Consider the following 24,534-nt stretch of genomic DNA (forward strand, 5'->3'; position numbering starts at 1 on the left):
TATGTAGGAGGTTGCCGTTTTTGTCAAGTGACCAAGGCAAAACGCATTAGAAGCGTATGATTGCTACAATCCTTAGACATTCCTGGTAATAAGTGGAAAAGTAGTTCCATGGATTTTATTACAGGATTGCCACGAATGCGCAAGGGTCACGACTGTTAGAATTATTATTATAATTCAGCAGTGACCAATGTAATGTAATAAGTAGGTTAGGGGCACTTTTCCCTCATTTAGAGGTTTTTCCCCCTAACCACAGTTAGTTCACTAACTACGGTTAGTGAAGGATAAGGTTTTGTCACTTAGACAAAACCCATCCCACTTCTTGTATTAGTCACTTCTTCAATTGCAAGTATACTACGTTCAGCTCTCTTGCTTCTTGCTCTCTCACTCTCTCGTTTCTAACATATGGTATCAGAGCAGCTAGATCCTGCTCCTAGCTTCCTAGCCCGCAAGCTCCTTGCTCCCTGCTCACTGATTCCGTACAGCAGCCCACGCTTCAGTTCTTGAGGTGCCGTACACCTTGCGCCATCGCTTGCTCCATGCTCACTGATTTCGTACATCTACCGTACTGTTTGCCGTTGTACCGTACTGTTTGCTGCCGTACATTTTGTAAATCTCCTGCTGTCCGTACTGTACCTATGCCGCACTACTTGTTCCGTTTAGATACGCGCCGATTGTCCGTACAGCTCGTCGTCAGCAGCTTGTCGTTCGTACTCCGTACAGTTGGTTGTCCGTACAACGAGACAGTACTCAGTCCGTATCTTGTACGAAATTCGTACTGACAGTTCCGTACAAGTTGAAAGCGTCCGTACACTCCTGTTGCAAGGCCTTATGTGCAAGTTTTATTCTTGCAGGTACTCTAGCAATTGGTTTTTTGGTAGGCATTGTTTGTAGACAGCCATTGTTTGGCTAAGATCTTGCAAGAATTTGGGGCATTCCGTATTTGTGGACAGACATTGCATTTGGGTTGCAGGTTGTCCAAAATTTGGGGCTTTTGCAATCACACTGCAATTTTGCAGTGAAATTTGGGGCTTTTTCAGGCAGAGTGCAATTTGTGCAACATTTGGGGCTTTCAAACCATTTGCCCTCTTTTGTATGCAATTTCCCACAAGAAATTGGGGCTTTTGCATTTGGGTTGCAATTTTGTAGGTAAAAGGGCATTTTGGAAGTTTGCAGACAGTTTGGGACTCAGTACGAGTCAAATTGCAGACTTTTGCCACCTTTTGCAGATTCTATTTGCAGATTTTTGGGCATTGAGCAGAGCATTGTGGTGCATTTTGAGCCTTTGACAGGCTGTGACACTATTTGTCACTGTGGGCATATTTTCCTTTGCAGATTTTACTTGTGCATCTTACATCCCAGGAAGGGATTTTACTTGTTCAGTTTGCTGTATTTCTGAGTTTATTTGGCAAAAATGGCATAGAACAACTCAAATGAGGTGTTCGGGGTTCTCACACAGGAGGATTAGTTGGATGGCACCAACTACTCCTTGTGGAGTTTCATGGTTCGCAATATCTTAGTTGGCATAAATCTTTGGGATTATGTCAATGGAGATGAAGAAAGACTAGATACAATGCTTATACCTGTCACTCCTACAGCTGGAGGCAGGGGTAGAGGTACAAATACATCACAGGTAATTGGAGCAGCCGCTCCAGGAGCTTCCACAGCAGAGCATGAAAGATGGGACTCTAGAGATGCACAAGCTCTTTCAGTAATTTCTCTTTCTGTCAAGAGGTTCATTATACCTCATATTCGGTCATGCAAGACATCTATGGCAGCTTGGGTAATACTGGAGAGTATGTTTGCAGCAAGGAACGATGCCAGGGTTTCCTTTCTTAAGCGAGAACTTTCCCAGACACATATGGAGGAGGGAGATTCCATGAATTCTCACCTCGCGAAGCTTTAGGATCTCAGGGAACAATTGCTGAACATTGATGAAGTCATTCGGGATTCAGAGATGATCTCGACCACTCTGAACTCTCTTCCTGAGTCCTATCTTGGTTTCCACACCTCGCTGAATTTGTCATTGAGGGGGGGGCAGCAATCCTCTCTCCTTTCACGAGTTGGTAGGACTTCTATTGCAGGAGGAACAAACACGCAAAAATATGGCAACCCGGGCTGGCGAGCATGCTATGCTCTCTAAGTTCAAGCTAAAGGGTAAAGGGCAGCATAAGCCACATGCCAATCAGCCCACACATCAGCATAAAGCTGATTATGGACAGCCTTCTTATAAGGCACAGGGTGATACAAACAAGCAGAAAAAGAAGGGCATCTGTCATTACTGCAAGAAGCCAGGTCATTATATTGGAGAGTGCAAGAAGAGCATAGCCAAAGAAAAGAAAAGGGATTCCGGTATCAGATGCATCAGGTCCACATTGCCATGATGGAGGAGATGCTGCAGCCAACTTGGTTGAAGAGCACTATGCCTTTTTGACTTGCACTTCAGATTTTTTAGTGGGTAGTTCAGATACTACAGCCACTAATGATGATGACCCATATGCTTTTTTGACTTGCAGTTACGATCCTTCAAAGGATGAATGCTCTTTCAGTGTTGATGAGACACTACATACTTGGTATTTTGATAGTGGCGCGCCAAAGCACATCACTTCCAAGAAAAATCTGTTTGTAACTTTGCATTCTTCACACACCAAGAAGAAGGTAACTGGAGCGGCTACAGGTTCTCATGCTATCACGGATGATTCGTGGTAAGTCATCCGTTCCTCACCAGATCATTCAGGCTGAGTTTGGGTCACCCCCTTTACGGCTAGATGCTGCATTTCAGGTCATCACATATCTGTATCGAGTTAGGGAATATGGGGATTATACCCCGGGGCGTAGCAGGCTACCATGGATAGCTCTATCCTCTTCTATGGCACTTGCAGCAGGAGGAGATCAGAGGTGCTGGTATGCACGTACAGAGAGATGGTTTGAGCGACTGGGGCTCCACATGGATAGACTACCTCCCTTCCAGTATAGCATGGATGCTCCATTCTCTCTCCTCTTATCAGGTCAACCAGGTTATCCGTGAGGATCTACTACAGCTACACACCTTTCGGACCTGGTTGGAACCGAGTGAACTCCCAGTGAAGCTTAGCTTCTACAGAGATCACTTCTTACATATCACAGTGGAGGGTTTCATTGACCCACCAGGATACACACAGATTCACCTATCCCACTCGATGAGGATCTCTCTTGGGTAGTTTCGGGTCTCTTCACACAGAGTTCGCATCGAGAGCGGTAGAGCAGAGCGACTACCCAGGGAGCGGCGCATATGCACACTATGCGACATACAGGAGGTTGAGACAGAGGAGCATTTCATCTTCAGGTGTCATGTGTACTATGAGATTCCACTGCCTCTTCAGAGATAGTTATGGGATTTTAGTCCATTTTCTCTCCTACCCAGACCAGCGATGTTTGGCAGGTTTCATTCATGAGGCACTTAGACACCGCGAGAGGATACTCCGAGCACGGAGACAGGAGCATACTTCTTCCTCGGTTGATTCCTCTCAGAGCTCTATCACGGAGTTCTTTCAGCTAGATCACATGGATCCCAACGAGACGAGGCCTTGACATGACCGTGACCCAGAGCCCGTGACCCGACAGCTCAGACAGAGGGTCGACACACAGATCACACTTGGAGACATTCTCTCCTTGTTTAGAGTCGGGCTCTGACCGACGGGGGCCACAGTAGCCCTGGTTAGACGCAGAGCTACGATCAGGAGACGTGCCAGGACCGCACCTCTGAGTGGCCGACAACACTCTATTGCCGACTTCATGCCTCCACTACCTCATCCATCCTGATATCTTATTGTTGCTGGGGATGATGATGATATTGATGATGATGGTGAGATTGATATATAGTCGACCATTGACATGACTATGTTGTACGTAGGACTTAGTACTGCCATTCTGCATTTTTGCATTTTTTGCATTTTGCATTGGTATGGACGCTCGTTTAGTAGCTCCACTACCACATCTCGTTATATCAGGATTTTCACAATCTCATAGACTTATCGGTCTTCCGAAGACTTTAATAAACTTTCTTTCTTTCTTTCTTTCTAGGTGCATGTGTGCATCCACTAGCAGTCATATGGTTGTGTGTGTGTATGTAGGAGAGGCACACTTAGTGCCATAGACAATGACATAGGTGATGATGTAATGCAAAGGCCCCCACATGGGGTGGTGCCCATGATTGTGGAGTTCCTATGATTTAGGAGCTACCTCCTTTGATGTAGGAGAGGTGCCATTGACTTAGGCCACCCTCTCTCCATTTCTATAAAAGAGGGACTTCCCTCTCACAATGAAGAGAACACCCATTGCTACATCTTTTGTGTTCTCACTCCTCTTGCCACAATGCATCTATTCTCCCCTACGTTCCAACATTTGGTATCAGAGCCATGATCCTCCTCGAGCTTTAAGACTCCTAGGCTGCCACCTCATCATCTTCTTCAACATTCTTCTATATCTCTCCCATTTTTCCCAATTCTGCCCGAATCTTGCAGCATCAATTTCTCTAGATCCAACCGTTAAATTTCAAAATGCTTCTGGCTCCATCTTCCCCACGCAAGAGTGCATCTCATCACCGTTGGGATTGCCAGAATTTTATTGTCAGCGACCGTGTCGCTTTGTTCTCGCCAATCTAGCTCAAAATTCCGCCTGGTGGGAAACAATTTCATAACACCCTCTTAGTCATAGTTGGACAACCTTATGAGCTAGTTGCTGTCCAAGTTTAAGCGTATTTGGTCCACAAATGAAGGAGAAATCAGAGAAAAACCAGTCAGAAATGGTGCACTTCTCACTGACGATCTGGCGCAACATTGCGTCATTCCTTTCTGGAGGAAGTACTTTGGTATTAGCTCTTTCATTCCACACAAAAAGCCCCATCAATAGAGCTTTCAACTGTTTGAATTGCACCCTCCAACTTCAGACTGTTCAATTTGGGGGTAACAGTGATATTTGCTTCTAATATGAACCATTGAATATGGTTAAGTGCTAGAAAGTTTCATTATTATCTCAGTTATCTTTGGTCTTTTGGATGTTTGACCATTGGAAGTGATTTGAGGCATTTTTTAGTCTTATCTTTGGAGCACTGTCCTGCGGTTTGACAGTTTTGGTAAATGCTCATGATGCATTTATGATATATTTTGAATGGAATATGTTTGAATGCTATTTTGTGAAGGAACAGACACTTCCTTGTAAGTGGTAAGACCTTCCTAATGGCTAACATGAGTAAGATAGATGGTCATTCTTTCCATACTTGGCAGACCAAATTCATTCTCATGAAGAAAGGTCTGTGGAATATTGCTTGTGGAAAGAAGAAGAAACCTTCAACAAGAAAAGGTGAAATAGCATGGACAGTAAAATATGAAAAGGCCCTTGCTATCATAGCATTGGGACTTAGTGACTCATACATTCATGACATAGATGGGTTTGGGTGCAACTTGAAAAGGTATTTGGTGCACAAGTTTTACTCAAAAGTCTTCTAGATGATGAGTATAGCAACACTTTTACATCCAACTTGGTGGATAGTAAAGCTTCTCTTTTGGAAGAGGAGAGAAATGACTCCTACTAACTAATCTTGCCTTGTATCTGTTCACAGAACCATCTGCATTGTGCTTCACCTTATAAACCCATTTACAGCCAATTGCATTCTTGTCTTTAGGCAAAGGCACCAATTCCCATGTTGCATTTGCATCCAAGGCATCCATTTCTTCATCCATGGCTTTCTCCCATCTTTCTTTTCCCATGGCTTGCTCAAAAGAAATGGGTTCTGGTTCCTGTATCACTTTGACCATATAGGCATAGTGAATGGCTGTAAATCCATCATATTTCAGCCTATCCACAGGATACCTAGCTCTGGTAGACCTGTGCAAAATAGGCTCACTTCTAGGTGCTCTCAAAACATCCCTGGTCTTCCTTACTCCAGGTGTAACAACAGAAGGAATACCCAACTCATCATCAATGCTCTGTTCTGAGCCACTGGATTCACTATCCACATAAGAGTGACCTGCATTCACATCAAACATGGGCTGATCTACCTTCTATTTTCCTTTTCGTGATACCTGCGGACCACTATCTGCATTGCTTTGAGGAGATTCTCTTGATCTCAATCTATCTGTCCATGGCAAGGTATGTGAACCACTGCTAGAGGACACTGCAGGTCCACTGATATTTTGTGATTGTTGCTGTAAATTCTGTGCAGCATTACCATTTTGTGCATCTACATCAATCATCACATTTACTGGTTTATACCAGCTGCTCATCTCATCAAAAACAACTCCTCTGCTCACTGTAAACTTACGAGTAGAAGGGTTATAGCATCTATACCCTTTCTGCTGCAGAGAATAACCAATAAAGACGCACTTCTCAGCTTTTGGATCCAACTTGGACCTCAATTCATCTGGCACATGAACATAGGCAATGCAACCAAAAATTTTCAAATGGGAAATATCTGGTTTCCTACCAGTATACATCTCCTCTGGCGTCATGCCATGTATTGCTGCAGTGGGAGTCCTGTTCATTATGTAAACTACTGTACTCCAAGGAAAGTGAAGCATACCTTTGCTAGCATGAGATCCTAGCCATAGATTTATCCTTGACTACCATGAGATCGCATGAGAAACTATGTGACTAGATGTATCCTTGAGAGACATAGCAAGAGGCAAACCCTTGAGTGGGGGTATGTTGGGATATGTGTGATCAAGGGCTTGCTAGGTGCATGTGTGCATCCACTAGCAGTCATATGGTTGTGTGTGTGTGTGTAGGAGAGGTACACTTAGTGCCATAGACCATGACACAGGTGATGATGTAATGCAAAGGCCCCCACATGGGGTGGTGCCCATGATTGTGGAGTTCCTATGATTTAGGAGCTACCTCCTTTGATGTAGGAGAGGTGCCATTGATTTAGGCCACCCTCTCTCCATTTCTATAAAAGAGGGACTTCCCTCTCACAATGAAGAGAACACCCATTGCTACATCTTTTGTGTTCCCACTCCTCTTGCCACAATGCATCTATTCTCCCCCACGTTCCAACAGTATTGTTTCAGTCCTTTAATGCTTATATACGGGTTTCAACCTAAATCTCCAGTAATGGTTGCATTCAAATGAATCAAGAATGATGCTGCGAAAACATTCTTGCAAGACATGCAAGAGATGCTGCAATTTGTCAAGGAGTCTATTAGAAGTGCCCAAGACAGGGACAAATTTTATGCTAGTAGACATCGTTCCCCCAGAGAGTTCTCTATTGGAACGATGGTATACTTGTGTATTATCAAGGAATCCAAGAGTCTCAGTAATGGACATGTTAGGAAGTTATCCCCCAGATACTGGAGTCCATTCAAGGTTATCCGAAGAATTGGCTAAGTTGCATATGAACCGGATTTGCCTCTTAATGTAAGAATTCATCCAATCTTTCATGTCAGTAGTTGAAAGAAGTGCTAGGTGCTGAGGATCAAACTCCTCAGGAACTTATAGAGGTTGAAGATTTATTTTTATATCGCACGAGCCTGAGAGTATTCTTGGCTTTCGTGAATGTCAAGCTAGAAATAGGCAATCACGGAATACAAGATTAAGTGGAAGGATCGTGTTGAGGAGGACTCTACGTGGGAGACATTGACTAACCTTCGGAGAGAGTTTCCAGACTTTCTTTTGAACTCAAGAGTGACTTCTTAGAGGAAGGGGAGATTGTATCTAACGTGTGTTTAGGCGCACATGACTAGCTTTGATAGCCTGGGGAGGGTAGTGGCTAGGCAGGTGATTCTCAGGTTGGGTTGCAAGGGCAATGAACAAGTTAGGGTTCCAGCTATTTTTAGCGGCATTGGGCTAGATCCTATATAAAGGGCCCAAAGGTTCACTTTTCATTCACGCAAGTCAGAGCAGGTCTAGCTCTTCCTTGCTGGTCTAGATCCTCGATTGTGTTGCGGACGCGCACGTGCTTTTTAGTGTATCCCGGGTTCCCAGCGCAGTCTTGAGGCCATATGGGCGCCTTCTGGTGGTACGGGACATCGGGAGGTTGTGGACTGGTTGGATGCATATGTTCGTGCCAGTAGCCTAGCCTGTGGCTCGAGGGATGCTCATATTCTATGGGTCTTGGACCCATGAGCATGACGGTTGGGTGGTGAGCATGCTTGTGCCTCTCTTTGTGGTTCTATGATTGGTGGTTTGTGCTTGTGTGCTGGTATGGATTTCCAGGAGCGATGGTGGTTGCATCAATGTTGAGGACAAGGCTGTATCCATCATGGAGGATGAGGAAGATAAAGACCACTTTGAGACGGATTTTGGGTTGGTAACTACCATTGATTGGAGTATTGGCTCTAGAACTCATAGGTGTGCAATGTGCTGACAAGATTACTTAATTGAGGTACTCGGCATGCAAATTTAATCTTCCAGATAATGGCCTGGATGTGGAAATTTGCACCAATGGGAAGTACATTTTTTGAGCATTAAAAAATGTTAGACCAAGTTTTCCTTTTGGCACATCATGAATTCTTCCATATTCATGGAGATATAACTTTTTCACACACTGTCAATGGTGTTTTGAGAATTCCTTATGGAAATGGAGTTCTTATGGATAATGTATGAATGCTGAAACTTGAGAGGAAAGAAACACAAATTAAAATACACAAATAAAAAAATATACACATGAAGGAAAGACATAGGAACAAGGAATTACTAAATTTACTTTTTTAATAACCAAGGAGCTATGAAATTTTTGAATAAAGAATCATGCATTGGAAGTTCTCCGTGAATACTAAGCTTTGCATGCTCAATTATGCATTTGTGGTTCCCATATTCTGTTCTACTTCACTAGTAGCACAGACATCCTCATGCTGGGATAGCAAGGGCCAATTTGATTTACTAGTTCATATAGGTGCCCTCTTCTCTCCTCTAGGATGTGGCCCAGATGATGCTGATCTGCTGCTCCTTGCTGCTCCTTGGAAGGCTGCTCCAGGTGATGATAAATGAGGCCCAAAGCCTCCTCTTATATAAGCCCCAAGGCCTGCCCAAAAAACCAACCAGGAGAGATGGATATGGCCGACCTAGTCAGCCCCTCCCTGGCTGACTTTTGCTGCTACAAAAGCGCCCCCTCTGGGGCTCACAAAACTAGGCCAATAGCCCTCACTTCTATGCAGGGTCCAGCCCTCCTGGTCTGCTCCATTCTTGTCCTGGTTGGTTGACTATATCCAGCCCAACCAGCCGCCTCTTTGGCCGACCTTGTTGCTGTCTGCCCCCGCCATGATCCAGGCTCTCTGCAGGTCCCATAACCCCCGCCACACAGGTGCCTGTTGCCCCGGACTGTCTCTGCCTCGTGTCGCCATCTCCAGCGCTTCCTGGCCCATGTTCCAGGCCATGTGCAGCCCTGACATGCTGCCACATGGTGCGCATTTGCTGGCGCCATCTCCGACCTGCTCAAGCCATCCAAACCTTCGTGGCTCTACTCCGACCTGATCTAGCCAGCCAGGGACATGCTCTTGCCTTGTGCTGCCCATGTGGGAGCCCCATGCTTTTCTTCTCTCTCTGGTCCGTCCCCCCGATGCACACCTCATTTGGGGGCTCACAAGTGGGGAAGTGACCATTCATTTTCCAGCAGATATGAGTTTCACCCAGTGAACAATACATTTTCCAGATCCTGAGACACGCTGCACTCGTCAGCAGATGGACATGTAGATCACATTGAGCAACCTCCCTGAAGGACAAATTGATGTAATGGGGTGTACCAAGGGGTACAAGGTTTGTGTGAGTTTGTGTCACCACATGGTGGTTAGTGTGACCAGGTTAGGTGGTAGAAGGTTCTATTAGGTGTGATTGAGAGATTCATGGGCTTGATTGAGAGATCAGTGGAGTGATTTGTGGATCTGGAGATGCTCTCCTTTGGGGCACATGCATTGTATCAGTTGCCCTTATAAGGGCCTCTCCTCTTTTGAATAAACATCTCTTTGTTCCATTTGTTGAATCCTTCATGCTGTTCCATCATGTGGTATTAGAGCCACGTCCACCCTCTTTGAGCCTTCTTTGAGTGCCATATCATCATCTTTTCCAAATGAAGCTTTTCTTCATTCTCTTACCACAGATTTGCTTAGGCTTGTTCTCCTTCATCTCTGAGATATTTCTTGCGCCATCTGAGCCCAAGCTTTCTCATGTTGGGGTGAATCCCTGGCTAGGAGAAATTAGGGAATAGTTTCTTCATTTGCCCGTGCCGACACGTTTTCTAGCTGTTGAAGATTCACACAATTCTCCCTGTAGGAGCCACCATTCATAATGGCTCTAGTTGCTATTGGGCAACACTATAAGGAGCATGCTGATGAAGTTTGGTCCCATTTGGTTCAGTAATCTGCCCGCAATCGACCAAAACACAGTCGATCTTTCTCATACAATGCTACGCGATTCTTGACGAATCGGTGCAATTCCTTTTCGTGGCTTCTTGTGTGGGGTATGAGCTTCGAATCAGTACCAAAGGCCCTCTCTGAATCGCTTCTGATCGCTCCAATTTTGGCCTACAAGTTCACTGTTTCATGGTTGACTATTTTCTGGATGTTTGACTGTGTTTGACAGAGTTGACCAAGTCAAACTGAGAAATTTATTGAGGGATTTTATTCCCAACATGCTATTTGACTTTGGAAAGCATTGGTTTGACTCTCTTGACTTTGATTGTCCTGAATGATTGAGACATTTGTAACCGTTGGTCAAGAGCAAGATTTATCTTTGTAAGGGACTAGACACTGCCACATCAGTGGTAAGACCTTCCGTATGGCCTCTAAAACCAAGATAGATAAGTTTGAGGGAGAGGGTTTTTATACTTGGCAGACTAAAACTAAATTTATTCTTATGAAGAAGGGGATCTGAAACGTGGCTAATGGAAAAGAAAAGAAACCAACCACTAGGAAAGGAGAAGCTTTATGGCTTTGTAAGGATGAAAAGGCACTAGCCATAATTACTCTTGGATTGAGTGATTCTTTTATCTACCACATTGATGGTTGTGAGACTGCTCATGCTGCATGGAGTCCTCTTGAGCTTGTCTTTGGAGCACAGGGGAAGTGTTCCAAGTTTAGCTTGCTCATCAAATTCTTTGATCTGAAATTGGATAGAGGAGAATCCATCTCTTCACATTTAAACTCCATGAAGAGCATACTGACTTAGTTAGCTAGCATCAAGTTTGATCTTGATGATGACATTGTAATTGCTATCTTACTCAAAAGCCTAACTGAGGAATATGGCACTATTGTCACTACTGTTACCAATATACCAAAAATTAGTTTGGTGGAAATTGAGACATCCCTCTTGGAAGAGAAAAGGAAAATCAAATAGAGGAATGACTACAAAGAACATGGGGCATATTTAATCAAAAGCAACTTCAAGGGATCCTTCAGCAAGAGCAAGATGAAGTGCAACTTTTCTGGAAAACCTGGACATTTTGAGAAAGAGTGCTATGCAAAGAAGAAATGTTCAGCAAATCTTGTGGAAGAAACAGAGAAAGAAGAAGAAGAAGAACCAGAGGATGTTAACGCTGTGATTGCTTTCACCACCCAAGTCAACCTTGATGAGGGTGATGACCCATATCTCTTCTAAGTTGTGTGTGGTCAATAAGGGTTCTCTGCCCTGGGATGTCCCCCTTAAATGATTGTTAGTCCTTTGTTTGAGGTTTTATCTTGTTGGACCCATGGGGATTCCCATACATAGTCATTGTTTAATCTTCTAGTTGTAAACCAAGAGCCATAACCAGAGTGAGTCACAGGTTGGGGTTACGAGTGTTGTTACTAGGTGTGAACAAACCATGAAGCTTCCCATGTACTACTGCCGGGGTGAGGTCATCAATTTGTGGGGGGGTATGAAGGACAAATTGATGTAATGGGGTGTACCAAGGGGTACAAGGTTTGTGTGAGTTTGTGTGTCACCACATGGTGGTTAGTGTGACCAGGTTAGGTGGTAAAAGGTTCTATTAGGTGTGATTGAGAGATTCATGGGCTTGATTGAGAGATCAGTGGAGTGATTTGTGGATCTGGAGATGCTCTCCTTTGGGACAGATGCATTGTATCAGTTGCCCTTATAAGGGCCTCTCCTCTTTTGAATGAACATCTCTTTGTTCCATTTGCTAAATCCTTCATGTTGTTCCATCACTCCCATCCTTGTTCAGGCTTGGGACACGACTCACAGGGGTTATGATAGTCCTGGTCAGGAGCAAAGTCATTACCGGGAAATCGAGATGGGCAGCACCTCCAGACAGTCGCCAACGCTCCATCAGTGGATACATATCCATACCCCTGTGACACACACATACCCTTGTGGGGGTGCATGGCATTGACCAAAGCCAGCCAGCCTTGATGGCGATTGACTAGATGATGATGATGATAACGATGATGATGACGATGATGCCAGTACTGATGATATGACTATGTACTTAGCACTTAGCATTCAGCATGGGTGATGATGCTCATTTAGTAGCTCCACCCTTTTTGCTTGCTGTATCAGTTTTCTCTCAGTCTCATAGACCCATCGGTCTTTTGAAGTTTTTAATAAACTTTCTTTCTTTCTTTCTTTCTCTCTCTTTGTGTGTATGTGCAAGTGCAAATCTGTGCCTGTGTGCATCTTGATGTGCAACTTTCATTATTCATTGTGTTTGCTTGGGTAGGGTTATAGTGCTGCAGTTAAAGTCCAGTCTAAAGCTTTCACTCAGAATCTTAAAGTGCCATGGTATTGGAAGCTTAATCTTAGTGCTCGCCATAAAGTTGGTAATGTTTATATTTGGCTCCTGGTAGCTTTAAGGATGTGCCTGCTTAATTTTTTGACTTGCTTGGATGTGTACCAGGCTGCTTCAAATATTGGTGAAAAAGAAGTGGTCCCTGACATAGAGGAGCTACGGCGGACCAACTGCTGGCGGCTGTGGCAAGAAAGGGGGTTTTCTGTTCAGGATATTTCTGTAAGTGTTTTGGATGTTGATTCATGCAAGTTAAAGGATCTCTTATATACTATTGCTTTGTGTTTTAGAAGAAAGTTAGATAAGAGCCCTGCATGGTCCTTTGGTTTACATGTAAAAATTACTTCCAAGCCAAATGTACGTTTTATCAGGGTGTTTTAGGAAAATTTTGTATGTCTTCATCATTGGAAGTGTCCATTAGCAGTCTCCTCAACCCCCTCGTTCAAGCCATGTATCTGAGGAATCTCTTGTGCAGGGCTCTTCTAGCTTGACTTTTCTCATGTATACTGAAGGCCTATGGTAACAACAATCTTAAATTAGCTCAGCATGTCGATCAGTTGGTATGTTATCTACTCATTGTAACTAATGGGCATACATATACCATATGTAAAGTTACTTTTTAGATGTAGAGTCTCCAAAGATTGACACAATAGTCTAGAGATTTTAGCACTTATGGAATTACACTGCCCTCTAGAGTATTGGATGCTTGATCCCTTACCACAGATAATCTTGAGCTAGCTTGGGTGATGTGGTGCCGGTATAAGTAGGAATTGAGAAGGCCACAACTTATGTGCCCTTTTGCTATTTGGCGCAATTTTTGCATATTAATGGTTAAATGAGGTTCATAAGGACGAAAATTGTCTTGATGTGCTCTCTAGTGCTGATCTTGGTCTGCCCTTCCCTGGAGGGAATCGATAGCAACCCAGGATCTTGGTGTAACCTTAATTTTAAAATACACTGAATGCATGATTGAAGGTGTTTATTAATTCATGTGCCTGCATGACCTGCATGTGAACTGTGCCAAATTTTGGATGTTGATGACATGTAGTGATGTCGTAGCATGCAGTCTATGTATGCATGATTTTATGGCTTTAAAACTGTGCCCATGGAGTCTTGTGAAGACTTGTCTTCATGTGTTTTTGTTTGTGTTTATGATGCTGGAGGGGGGATCTCAGTGAGCACTCCAAAAGTAGCTCCAATCGTGGGAAGGAGTGATTGTACACTTGGGTCAGGCTGGAAGTCCGATGAAGAGAGATGTCGTCTGCTTGTCCTCCACTATAGGGTTGAAACCGAGAGAGAAGGGCTTGAAGAAGATCTTCCTAGAACCGAGTGGTAAGGGGTTCGCATTGAGCACAGTGCTCGCAGCTCTAGGATTTTAAAAAGCCACATGAAAGAATCCTTGTCCTAATAAAATGAATGTTGGTGACGTGTTGGGTGAGGTCCTCAAATAAGTTTGCAAGCATCCAGTCCCTATCCTGTGATCTGGAAGGGTGGGACCCATGGATACATGTGAAAAGTGTGGTAGAGCTCTCAAGCTCCACTTCCTTTTGCAACCGCAGTAGCTCGTCTTTTGAGAAAATACATGTTCTCATGGCTGGGGGAAGTGGATGAGGATTCACTGGATGGGTCGCCATTCGTCAATCAATGGTGGAAGGCCGATTCAAACAGATGAATCCATTTGTCCTCGGAGAGGAAAGAGAGGGAGGGGAGAAGGAGGGAGGCTGGGAACCTAAGGAGGGAGCTCTATGGGAGAAGAGCTAGGAGACTTGGTTTGAGGGGGTGAGAGGGAGGGCTGAGAGGGGAGAGTTAGGGACTGAGAGGGGCTGAGAGGCAGGGAGGGTCTGAGAGGGGAGAGCTGAGGGGTGAAGGTGGGTGAGAAAGAAAGATGTATTAACGTCTGCAGAATGCTTCGTGGGCCTCTGAGACAAAGTGCAAAACCAAAAGGTAACTCATACAAGCCACTAAGGGCTGAAGCAAAGGGCTCACTAAGGCCCTTGCTGAAAGCTAAAGTGCTAAGGTAGTGAACAAAATAGTGGAGTAGCAAAATATCATGAGAGTATCAAGTGCTTAGAGCTAACGCTCCTAGTACATGCCCAGGTTCCATATATCCAGGTAACCTGGTGGCTCTCGTATGAGATGTGAGGAGCTCTCGTATCTGTGTCTGTCGAGCCGTCTCTCGATGCGGTGGAGGGCATGGTCTCCTCGATCTCAGTATCCCGATGGGCTATGTCAAGGGTGACGCCGGTGACCTCTGAGGAGGGCTGAAATAGTCCGAACCTCGCGTGCTTTGGTCCCTCTCCGTGTCGCATTTGGAGTGCGTGTCTCCTGTCTGGCAGCATCGTGGCGGAGACTCCCTCTGCTAATCCGTGATGCTCTCATCACATCAAGCTCCTCTCCCTCAGCCTCACTGGCAGCTGACTCAGATGCATAGAAATCTGTAACAAGTGTCTGTGCTCTGTCGATCTCGGTGACCTGTGGCATCAATCCTTGCCGCTCTCTTGTTTGTCGCATCATTATATCCCTCCGTCGTCTCATCTCAATCAGATAGAGCCCAACACAAACCTGATCGAAAAAATGAATCAGTCGTGTAAGTGGACCAAAGCCATGCCCCTCCTGAAAGAGACAGTGATATCGCCCTCGGATCTCATAGTAGACTGGGCAGACACATAGAAAGTGCTCCTCTGTCGTGTCTCCTCCATTTGAGCATAGTGTGCAGATCCTTTGCTTGTAAGACTCTCCTATCCTCGAGATACTAGGGCCTAATGACGAGACCATGCTCTGAGACCCTCAAGAAGTGGTCATGGTAGAACTGCATCTTGGTGGGGAACTCCTCTCCCCCCCAAGCCCTCGCTATATGGAGCTGGAGAGAGAGGGAAGAGATTGGGGCCCTTCCTTTCACCCCCTCAGCCCCTAACTCTCCCCTCTGTAGCATGTTATGTGAAGTGATGCTCGCAAACAAATGCTATTCCCAAAAGAGTACTGCTGTAATGACAATAAATAAAACAGTGCCTCTTGAGTTACAAAGCCCTTTGAGTTGCAAAGACCTTTGCCAAATAGTTAAAAGTTCTTTGAAATGTGTAGGACACAAAATGCAAAAGCTGCATTCTTTGTCACCACAAAACACGGGTCTTGTTCTCCCAAGGTTTCTCCTAATCAACACAGACCAAATTGTGTCTTTCTTCTGCGAGGCGCTGAGAATCCATTGTCCCTTGAAACTTGCAGATGATCTCTTAACATTGAACATCTTTAGGCCCCCCTCTTGCTTTGGGAGAATACAAAAGTCCCACCTGATGTTAGCTATTTTTCTTTGACCCATCTCCTTTCCCCATAAGAAGGTTTTGAAGAGTGAATTCAGCTAACTCCTGTTTTAGATGGGTAACTAGTAGGATTTAAAAAAAGTAATTGAGGGATAGTTATTATGGTTAAGAACAGATTTATGCTTGGCTAGCGTACCTTGTCATTTAAAAATTTTCCCTTGATCCTCTGCATTACCCATTCCCACCTATTTTTCATGGAGAAGCTTGCACCTCTTTTCCTCCATAAAATCTGGAGGTCTATTTCTGGTCCCAAAAATCCTTGTTTTACTTGTTAAAGCTGCCTCAAAGGGAGAAGTAAATGGCCTCACATCTCATCCCTTTGCATTGAAGAGATCCATTAGGCAAGGTTTTCCTCTCTCTCCCCTGCTATTTGCAATAGTTGTAGATGCTTTAGGTTGGCTCATTCAGGACAAGGTTGATGATTAACTAATTAAAGGCATACATGTAGATAATGAGAGGCAAATTGTGTGGTAAAAATTTGCAGACAATACAAACCTCATACCTTACAATGACCCAATGTTTGTTGGAATGTCCTTTTTTTTGGGGCAAATCTATTTGGTAGTGTCTTGTTCAGCAGTCTTGTTCAGCATCAAACTCCAAAATCAACCATTGTTGAAGAGATCTTGCTTGTGTTGCATACAATTCTTGATATCTTGCAATCTTACCAAGTGTCGATACTCTCTTCCAATCTAGATCTTGCCTGGGTGTCCTTGTTTGGACCCAAAGCACTAGTGTTGTGTTCTAACCTTTTCCTTTTCTCCCTACTTAATTTTCCCAAGCTATAGGTTAGGATCATCTTGTAATCCTTTGCACTTCTCATGGTACCAAACCATTGGGAGGAATAAACCCTTCTCTGCAAGGGAATGAGTATGTGCTATTAGGTGAATAGAGTTAGTGAGAAGCTTGGTCTTGGCATCAAGGCTGGGCTGCCTTTCTATTGGCTCTAGAAATGAGGCCAAGTAACTGTCATATATGTAATCTAGAAAAGAAAGTTTATCAAAAGTCTTCGGAAGACCAAAGGATCTATGAGACTAAAACAAACCTGGTACAATGAGCTAGGGGGTGGAGCCTCTAAGCGAGCATCAACACCCATGACGAATACAAACAAAACCCATAATCATAACCATACCGGTACATAGAGAGATCCTCTGGGCTCATGGTGAGGATGCGGAACTGGTGGCACTATGGTGATCATCTGGAAGCTAGTAGAGATGTGAAGCCTAAGAAGGGGTCAATGATGTGTGAGGCTGTTGTGCAATCATAAAACCTGTGATGGAGTGCTGACGTCTATTGGCCCGTGTGGTCCGTTGTGATCTCCGAGCTATGGCTTTGTGACGAACAAATGTCACCGTCACTCCTGTCGGCCAGTGCCTCCAATATGGTGAGCATGGAGGGAAGATTCCCTAGTTTGATATGTGCCTCGACCTTGGTGAGTCTAGCATGTCTCCTCGAATCCGCGCTCCTTGAGTCATCCTGGTCAGTGTTGTTTGGCTGTAAAAATGAGCAATCATACTCTGATTGGAGTTTGATTGTGCATCTTGATCAAGCCTACGTGTCCTACGCAAATGCTCCCTATGTCAGATGTCCTCATGAATGAAAGATCTTTGATCTGGGTAGGACAGGAGACTAGATAGCCGAAACCATTCTTGAAGAGGTAGTTATAGCGACCTTTGATCTCATACATAGTACACAAGGCATCTGAAGATGAAATGCTCCTCTGACTCGATCTCTTCATGGTCACATAGGGTGCCTCTCTAAGAATGCCCTCAGTCGGTCCTCTCTCAATGCGAAGTCGGTGTGATGAGACGCAGAACTGCTCAATAGATATCCTCAAGGAGTGGGGGACCTGGATCCATGTGGATCTTGGTGGGTTGATGAAGCCCTCTACAAAAAACTGCAAGCAATGGTCTGAATGTGCGTAACTATAAGAGAGTGATTGAAGACATAGTGGTAATAAGTGGATGAAATAATGGCAGGCGGTGGCCGGATGGGGTGAGGCATTGTAAGATGGAATGATATATGTAAGTGGTCAGCTCGTGGCATGAGTGAGTGGACAGTGAGGCTGGAGATATTTGAGACAAAGGCAGGACGACCCTACAATGTAGGCCACGATGCGGTGGATGATTCAATGAGGGATGTATGTATAGTGCTCTGACCTTGGCCATCTTTGTGGACCATTGTATAGCACATCTCATGGGCTGCACACATGCTAAGTAAGTATATCTGTAGTGTGTGACCTCTAGGCTTGGGCATGTGTGTTCTCTTGGAAGTTTAGGACCTTTGCGTGAACATCCGGTGTCCTGACATTGAAGTCCCCTGGCAACATAACCTTTCCTTGTCCATATCTTTGGATGTGGTCATATAGTATCAAAAAAGGTGATATGTGTGCTTGGCTTGTGAAAGCCTTGACATAGTCTAATGACTTTGGAGAGAAGTAAATTGCTGGAGTAGATTCTATGTCAGGCCTCTTGATCCATAGATGGCGGGCGTGTTCATATTTTTCTAGTACAATAATGTATGATTGTAGGCGTGAGTGGAGCAAGATTGCCACTCCAATTGACCACCATACCCCTCCATGAGTTTATGTTTCTAACTGCAAAGAATCTGGTCTCCCATGCTTGAACAAAGCACATTGAGGTTAAATACCGCTCTGTACAAGGGAAGATTCTCTTCAAACACATCAGTAATAAACCAAAGAAAATGCTTTAGACATCTTCCAAGGTTCTCAGTTGAGAGACACATGAGTACCCTATGAAGCCTTTTGGTATTGGATCTTCATCGTAGTCTAGAGATTGGACATTGAGAAGGGGTATTAGAGCTCAATGCTCCACCCTTGGGGCAGCTATTTAAATTTGAATGCTCAAATGAAGGCCCCCCTATGAAGAGAAGCTATGTAAAAGTAGCATTTCGGTCATCTATGGCTGAGCAAAAGACATGGCGATGAATGCATAGCATTGCCAAGCGTTGGGTCCCACAAATGACCCACGCTCTCTAAGATCCAAGGATACCTATGTGGCAGCCACATGTAGGTTGATGACATGGCAAATAAGGTGGTAGATGATATGAAAATTTATTGGGATGGATAAATTTCACTCTCTCTTCATCATTTAAGTCTCATTTCGTGTTTACTATCCCTTACTTTACTTGTTACGAGCATTAGGAAAGCTACTGACCTTGGCGAGTTTGCTGTACTTTCTTCAGCTCGTTTGGAGCATCATCTTTATGAGATCTCCTTTCTTCATCTTCGTCCTCTTCATCCATGAATTAGGCTTGAGATTTATTGCTTCTATTTTGTGCAAAGTGCATTGTAATTCTTGCACGAACACTAGAAAATGATGTTTAAATAAGAATCTGTGAGAACTTTGAGGCTAGAAAGACTTGGATGGCCTAGAGAGAGCCCTCCTGAGTTACAATGCTTTGTAGTGTTTAAGAAGCTTGTATCACAATCCCTTAATGAGCATCGCCTTAGAGTGTAAATTTGTCCTTGAATATCCGTAGCCAACTTGGTGGAAATCTCAATCCAAAACCTCTCTGTTCTAAATGCCCATGTGAAAAACGATGAGATATTGGATACCACGACATTGGAGTTCCTATATTTTTTAATCTAGATGGCATCATTTATATCCCTTGCAAGGGATCCCTTTAAGGGTATGGATCTCCTTTCATTTTGAATCAGGACTTGCTGCCTAGGACTTGGTGCATGCATGCAATATCTTTGGGCAGTAAGTGCCCGCCCAATGCATCTACAGATCGCAGTTAGAAATGTGCCGCAGACTTTGGTTTTGGGAATCAATGACTTATGATAATGATTTGAATGCTCGGGCAAGTGTCCTTTTGATGTCGTAGTAGTCCGGACATCTGAGAATCACATGGTCCATAGTCTCTATCTTGCATAGGCCAGAGATGATGTAGAGTTGTCCTCACTCTCTGCTTGTCTTGATGTGCATATTTATCATAGGCTGGACCAACTGGTTCCTATCTTGCTTAAACTAGATGTATCCCTAGCCAAGGGATCCCTTTGAGGTGATGGATCTCCTTCCCTTTGGAAGCAGGAGTTACGAGGTGCTGCCAGACTTGGTACATGCGTGCCATCTCTCTGTGCAGTAAGTGCCCTATACCTCTACAGATCTCAATTTAGAAACAATGCCACAGACTTCGGTTTTGGGAATCAATGGCCTGTGATAGTTTTGAATGCTTCACAGAATAGTTAGTTTCCTTGGATCTTGTAGTAGTCTGGAAATCTGAGAATCACGTGATCCATAGTCTCTATCTTGTGTAGGTCAGAGATGGTATATACCATAGAGTTGTCCTGCATGGAATACCCACACCTCTGGTTGTCTCGATGTACAATTTATCGCGGGCTGGACCAGCCGCTTCTATGGATAAGAAAACCAAAAAATTGAATAGAGATCTCATCCTGTTAGAACCTTCTACAATGAGAGTTGTATAGTATAAAGAGAGATTATTTTCCTATTCCTTCTGTGTGGAAATACTCATAGACAGTTGTGGTGTTTTGTTGCTTCAAACATAAACTTGAGAACCTCTACAACCTGGTGCCCTATATCCTTTTGCAGTAAATCAGAGTACTTCCTCTGAGTTTTGACTATAATCTTACCAATTCTTCTCATATGGAAGCAAGCAGGGCGTTTCAAAAAGGCTTTTTTCTCTGTTTCACTTTTCTAGGGATATTCCTGGTTTGCATCTCTAATGGTGAAGATTGTTTGAATACGAGCTTTTGTTATCCTTACTACTAAGAATTGAGAAGCTAAGCCTATTCAATATGATAATGTTTTACAGTTCTTTCTCCGTATGCAACCTGAGACAGTGATTAACAACATCTTCAGTGGAGTGCGGAAGTCACAAAATGTGGATTGGTGCAGACTTTGCAAGGTGGTGAAGATTACTCCAGATATAGCTCAATCCATTTTGATGGGAAGGACTAAGGCAAAAGTGAAGCTGCCATCTTCAGGCAACGAAATAAGTTTGTCTATATCTGATATCCAAAAATGTTGTCCACGGAATGTATGCCCCGATTTTCTCATGTACTGAATTAATTTTGAACCTTATGCAAATGTTTTTCACTTACTTTTTACAAGTTATTTTCTGTTGATGGATATCATTATTCTTTATGAAGTATGGAAGCTAGCCTCTAGGTAGGATACTTTCAAACTTCAGCTCAAATAAGGGGAAGTAAGATGTTTTCCTTGTCAATAGGTGACATCGCTGCACATAGGGTTAGTGCATGTGATGTTGGGACGTGGCTTGTCTTCATCGGACATTGTACGGATTTCAAAACTTGTGGCCACAGAGTGTGATGCTATAGCAACTGATGATGCTGCTAACAGAGAGTCTGTAAAACTTTCCAGTGCAGATCAGTGCCAAGTCATAGAAGGGAATAGTGCCAGTAACAGGACTGCAAAAGGTCCTAGTAAGGATCTTGTAGTAAGCCCTGACAATTCCAATGCTAGAGGAGTGTGTGTGCCTGCTGCAGATACATTTGCCAGTTCAGGAAACAAAGAAGTTTATGAGTACATTGATGAACATGATGCACAAAAGAAAGTAGTGACAATGTTTGGCATACTTCAGTGGCTTGAGAAATCTAATGGAGTAAGTTAATAGTCCCTTTTGTCTTTATAATGTCATTATATGCAATGCGACTTGTAATTGGTGCCATTTCTCCTGCTTTATGTGTAATTACTGCACACAATGCTGCTGTTGTTTAATCAATTAAGTATCTTCTCGAATCTTGTGCTAGGGCGTACCTGAGAAAAGTACAGGTATGATCATGACCACAGTTATGTTGGAGAGTGGTAAAGGTCCTATGGATTGTCAGTCATGACACTTTTCTGTGTGTCCATACTCATAATGGCCTCCAGTGCAGCACATTCATGCATGTGGTGCTCATCTTGGTGAAGACGCTGTTTTTCGAGCAGCAATTTATCTTTCTGAAGTTGGTCACGTTCAGTTGCAAGGAAGCCAAAGTACTGGAGGCATTGGAACATGCCTGTTGTGTGGAGATGAATGTGTTTTGGAGCTGAACCCTGTCAGCATCCCATGCCGTCTTTTCTTCACAGGTTTGTTATCTGTGTCTTGAATGTAGCCTTGTTGCGCTTGAGATCTGCCAGTTTAGTTGCACGAGCTTTCTTGACTTGCTGCAATTCAAGAGCTCTTTGTTGCGCTATTTTTGCTCTCGTCTCAGCGCTGTAATTTGCTTCTCTTCCCAAGAGTGGTCCTGGTGGTACTGTGCATTTTGTGCCATGTCCTGTACCTTTACCTAATTCCTTGATGTGATTGAGATAGTTATGAGCAATAGATGAATACAATGCAGTGCCTAACTGGCTGAAAGACGACCCACCATATGAAGAGAGTGATTGGTTCTCTACGGGTGCCATAGTATCAAAGATCCATGAAGGGCTCCTAGAGTCCAAGAGGGAGCTCCCTTGTCAGGGGTCAACACCCGTGAGAGTGGACAGGTAAAAGTTTTATCTAAACCCTCTTCCACCAAATACAGGTGTTTATGCTGCCCACTCAATTGTAAGGCTCATCACCGACAACTCCGATTAGAATCCAAACATGGCCTATCGAGCGAACCAGACACGTTACGTGAGTATCACCGTCTAGTTCGCCAGAAGAATGAAACTTTGTTCGCCGTAACAAGGAGGAATTACTGAACATTCTGTTTAGTAAAAACTCCAAATACTTTTGGCGGCGGTTCCTTGAACGGCGGTCCCCCTCACCACTCACAGATACTCAGGTTTGGCACAACTATGCCCACACATTATATGACATCCTCGATCAGCCCACTCTTGATCTCTCACACACACCACGACGGACCTCTTGTAAAGGCGCGTCATGAAGCTTCACAATGGCCGAGCGAAAGATCACGAGTGTTTATGCACTGAGTTTGTTGCATACGGGATTGATATCCTAGCCCCTATCCTAGCAAAGCTATTTAATGAAGCAGTTTGCCTCGGTTTCCCGCACACATATCACACCTATTCACAAGGCAAGGGATCCCATGAGTCCATGTAAGTACAGGACCATTGTGATTGGGCATGTCATGTCCAAGATATATGCCTCAGCACCTGACATGATCCCGTAGGACAATTTGTTGTTGCCTCGGTGTCAATTGTGGGATTTTCTTGTAGTGTCAATTGCGTGTATACTTCTAATGAGGCCCAAATGAGAGATGAGTGTTGGAGGGAGTTTGAATAATAAGGTCATAGGGAATAGGTGGATTCTTGCAGGTGATTGGAATATGACAAAGTCCAGCGGGATAGATTGCTCAATGTTAGGGAGCTGTTGGCCGGATTGGAAGCATGGGATGACTGTGTATGGTCAAAAGTCTTATAGATGAGGTCATCCCCTATGTAGAGATGCAGGGACTCAGAGCAGACATGATCTCATCTATCCATCCACCCCCGTCCGAACTCTGCCTGAAACCCTCTTGTGTAGTGCCATAACAGCCCAAACTATCTCCTAGTCAAAGCCCAACTCCTGCAACCGTTTGATGAGACGTGCACATGGTTTTGTATCAAAGGCTTTGCGGAAATCCACAAAGTAGCAATAAACCCTTTGGCTTCGTGCCTTGGCCTCCTCTATGACACTCCTGAGTGTAAGTATGTGGTCCATGGTCCTGTGATCACGTCGAAAACTTGCCTGCTCCATTGGGGTCAAACAAGGCTGCCCACTTTCGCCGACCTTGTTTGGCCTTTATATAGACGAGCTTGAGTCTTTTGAGGACCCTAGGAGGAGCTGGTCACTCTTTGGCCGGTTACTTGCTCCAGATTTTATTGTACATTGATGATGTGGTGCTCTTATCTTCGTCCACTGAGGGGCTCTTGAGACACCTAGATGCATTATTGGCTTTTTGTGAGTCCCGTGACTTGAAGGTCACTTGGGTAAAACCAAGGTTATGATCTACACACAGAGAGCAGTTTACTTTTGACGGGCTAGTAGTTGAGATTGTCTCATGATACAATTACCTAAGGGTTCTATTCTATGGACCTATCTTCACGACGAGGCCGGCGATGTAGGCCCACCTGAGTAGAGGATACGCCTCCCTTGCCCAACTGGAGAGACAGTGAGTCCATTCACATTTTCAGGATCCACGAACCAAGGTTCTCCTTTTTGACTCCTTGGTCCGCATGCATGGCAGCACTTGCTGGGGGCCAAACCTATCCGATACAGATTGGACTTGAGTGGAGAGATTACAGGTTCTCTTGTTATCACGGATGATCCGTAGTAAGCCATCTGTTCCTCATCAGATCATTCAGGCTGAGATTGGAGCATCTCCAGATTATCACTTATCTATACTATTTGTGAGATTATGGCTCCTGTACTGCAGGGCGAAGCAGGCTACCTTGGTTGGCGTTATCGTCTTCTATGGCATTAGTAGCTCATCAGGGTGACCAGAGATGTTGGTACGCACACACATGCATATGGTTTGACAGTCTGGGTTTCCATGTAGACAGGTTGCCACCCTTTCAGTATAGCATTGATGCTCCGTTTGTCTCGTTTGGGGGCAAC

The 24,534-nt window shown here is 44.2% G+C and overlaps 1 protein-coding gene across 3 annotated transcripts in view; it reads left to right on the plus strand.

The window, feature by feature from the left end:
- LOC147902551 (uncharacterized) overlaps positions 1 to 24,534 on the plus strand; it is a 54,972-nt gene that overhangs the window by 12,882 nt on the left and 17,556 nt on the right. For 2 of the 3 annotated variants that reach the window (XM_087374241.1, XM_087374239.1), the window contains exons 3-5: positions 12,800 to 12,910; positions 20,803 to 21,027; positions 21,220 to 21,612. In XM_087374241.1, coding sequence (XP_087230367.1) covers positions 12,800 to 12,910; positions 20,803 to 21,027; positions 21,220 to 21,612 — 729 coding nt within the window. Of the gene's footprint in view, positions 1 to 12,799; positions 12,911 to 20,802; positions 21,028 to 21,219; positions 21,613 to 21,760; positions 22,080 to 24,534 lie in introns of all 3 variants that reach the window. The other variant, XR_015540923.1, reaches the window with a different exon arrangement.

The sequence above is a fragment of the Dipteris shenzhenensis genome, chromosome 4 (assembly GCF_047967505.1).
Source record: "Dipteris shenzhenensis isolate YYH24624 ecotype China chromosome 4, Dip_SZ_1.0, whole genome shotgun sequence".
NCBI lineage: Eukaryota > Viridiplantae > Streptophyta > Polypodiopsida > Gleicheniales > Dipteridaceae > Dipteris > Dipteris shenzhenensis.